The sequence below is a fragment of the Sinocyclocheilus anshuiensis genome, unplaced genomic scaffold (genome assembly GCF_001515605.1).
Source record: "Sinocyclocheilus anshuiensis isolate Anshui unplaced genomic scaffold, SAMN03320099.WGS_v1.1 scaffold2808, whole genome shotgun sequence".
NCBI classification, from domain to species: Eukaryota; Metazoa; Chordata; class Actinopteri; order Cypriniformes; family Cyprinidae; genus Sinocyclocheilus; species Sinocyclocheilus anshuiensis.
Genome location: NW_015556043.1, coordinates 132,485 through 135,030, shown reverse-complemented (window position 1 = coordinate 135,030; position 2,546 = coordinate 132,485). Strand labels below are relative to the sequence as shown.

Here is a 2,546-nt window from a genome sequence, read left to right as displayed (position 1 = left end):
TAGTTTCTTTTTTTATGGAGTAATGCAATATTGTAATGCATTACTTTTAAAAGTAACTTTCCCCAACACTGCTTAGCGCACACCACATGACTCAAGGCTTGTAGTGTGTACTTGTTTTAAAAAAAAGTCACACTACTAATGGACTAACTACTAATGGACACGCACGGTCACTTCCACAGTCAGAGCAGGTTTGATCGGTTAACACAAGCACAGTAAGGATGGCTTTTACACTCTAATATTTTCAAAGGTGTTGCCACTGACTGAAAACCCGTCAATCTGTCACTATCCAGGTGGAAGCCAAGCAACACTTTTGGCTTTTTGCACCATGCAAGCAAACACTCAGGAAAAGTCACATGGTGTCATGAATTATTAAGAGACATTGCAGGAATAGCACATCATATTTGGTGACGCTGACTCAATGTTCAACTCAATTTCAAACGTAGAGGATGAAAATAATACAAAAAAACCCAAAACAAAATAAAAACTCTTAATCACCTCTTAAAATGAAAAATAACAGATGCAAACATCACATGGCATGCAACATGTATCAGTTTCCATCATCTAATGCGTTACCCCAGCATCTTGTCCTGGCTGAAACAGCGAAACATTTTCTTACACCAAATGTAATGAGGTGAACTCAGCGTGGGTGAACTCTCTGAACCACAAACAAAATGGGAAAATGTTCTAAACCCAATCTAACCTGCGGTTCACCCTCTCAGTGATGCATTGCCTGCAAAAAGCCTTTCATTACTAGAGCCTTTCTAAATGCGACAGAGATGAATGAACATGCCTCATTTTAAATGACTCAAGAATAATATGCTGAACAACAGTGTTTGTTTGCTTGTTTTGTGTTTTTTTTTCAAGTGAGTGCCTTGAAATGTCCTCAGAGATAAGCTACAAACTAGTTCAGGTATTACTGTTTCCAAAAACAACTAACTAAATAAATAAATAAAGCATCATCAGTGCTTTCAACATTGATAATAAGATAATTTCTTGAGCAGCAAATCAGCATATTAGAATGATTTCTGAAGGATCATGTGACACTGGACTGGAGTAATGATGCTGAAAATCCAGATTTGCATCACATAAATAAATTACATTTTAAAATATATTTAAACAGAAAACAGTTACTTTAAATTCCAATAATACTGCACAATTTTAGTAAACAGTTTTTTTTGTACATTACACTGTGACACAAAAATTAGTGATATATACAGTAACATTTTAGCACACTACTTGCTGGTAACAGCATTTTGTTAATGGAAACACTACTGTAATGCTACTGAAAACTGTTACAAATGACACTACTTTCAGAAAGTTACTACCCAGCACTGATCTGGAAGGAAATGAGTGTTTAAGGAAACACATTATTTTCAGTCAGTTCAGAGAACATTGGCTCTAATCCACTCAAACTCTCTATCGGTCTCATCAGGTCGAAACGTTTGACAGGTTCATTGATCATCCTGCTTTGGTCCTGAAGTGAGGAACTCTATTTCTGACAGTGCAGGGAAGAAACATTTTAGTCTCTTGAATAAATGCCCCGTACTACTAACACTGACAATTTTATACATGAAAGAACAACCACAAATTAGATCTCTTCAATCTCTCAATAGCTTCTCCTTGACAGTAATGAGATTAAATTCTCATCAAATATCTATAGCAAATCTCTTTTGGTCTAAATGCTAGTTGTACAAAGAGATCATGCAGTACTGAGATCATATAAATTAAATAATACTGATTACAAATGTTGGTGCATTACCTGCTACCCAGACCATGATCAGTATTTCTGTCCAGGTGAATTGTGTGGTCTTGACTCTGAAGATCTGGAGCGGGTAGTCAGTGACGGTGACGTTGGGAAGGGTGGTGATGCCATCAAACCGATCGGACGCATTGAACACCAGCAGACACAGGAAGATGATAAAGGAGGCCGCATGAGCAACAAACTTCATAAAAGGACTGCGTAGTATTTTACCAAACTGAAAAAAAAAACATGGAAAAGGTTAACAAATGTGTTGAATAACAAGCACAGACTCATTATACTGGAAAAAGAAATTGTAAAATTTACTTTGAAACAATTTTCACTCAGCAATTGCTAGTAAATTTCTCAAATAATTACAAGGAAATGGCAAGTAACACAATGAATTAAATGTGAAATTTGAAATAGAAAGACTGACATTTACAAAACTCTAATAATATTTGTGTTTTCTACAACTTTAAAAAATAATTTTTACAGAGAAGCTTTGCATGCATCTTAAACATGGCAGATACTGTAGATAGCAGTGTTATTTTATTATCAGAGATACTATTATAGTTTTTATAAATATTTTAAATGCAATGTGTTTATGTGGTTTAAGGTTAAAAAAACACATTATTTTCCACATACTGTACATTATTGTTTCTCCTCTATGCCCCGCCTTTCTGAAACACGTCGATTTTTACAAAGCTCATCGGTCTGAAAAGCGAGGTGTGCTGTGATTGGCCAGCTATCCAGTGCGTTGTGATTGGCTGAATACCTCAAGCATGTGACGGAAATGTTACGCCCCTAC

The 2,546-nt window shown here is 35.8% G+C and overlaps 1 protein-coding gene across 1 annotated transcript in view; it reads right to left on the bottom strand.

Annotated features, from left to right (window-relative positions):
* The window catches only part of LOC107676160 (short transient receptor potential channel 3-like), a 47,563-nt gene that overhangs the window by 20,764 nt on the left and 24,253 nt on the right, over positions 1 to 2,546 (bottom strand). Inside the window, exon 7 of the mRNA XM_016470682.1 lies at positions 1,760 to 1,976. Within this exon, the coding sequence (XP_016326168.1) occupies positions 1,760 to 1,976 (217 nt within the window). The remainder of the gene's footprint in view (positions 1 to 1,759; positions 1,977 to 2,546) is intronic.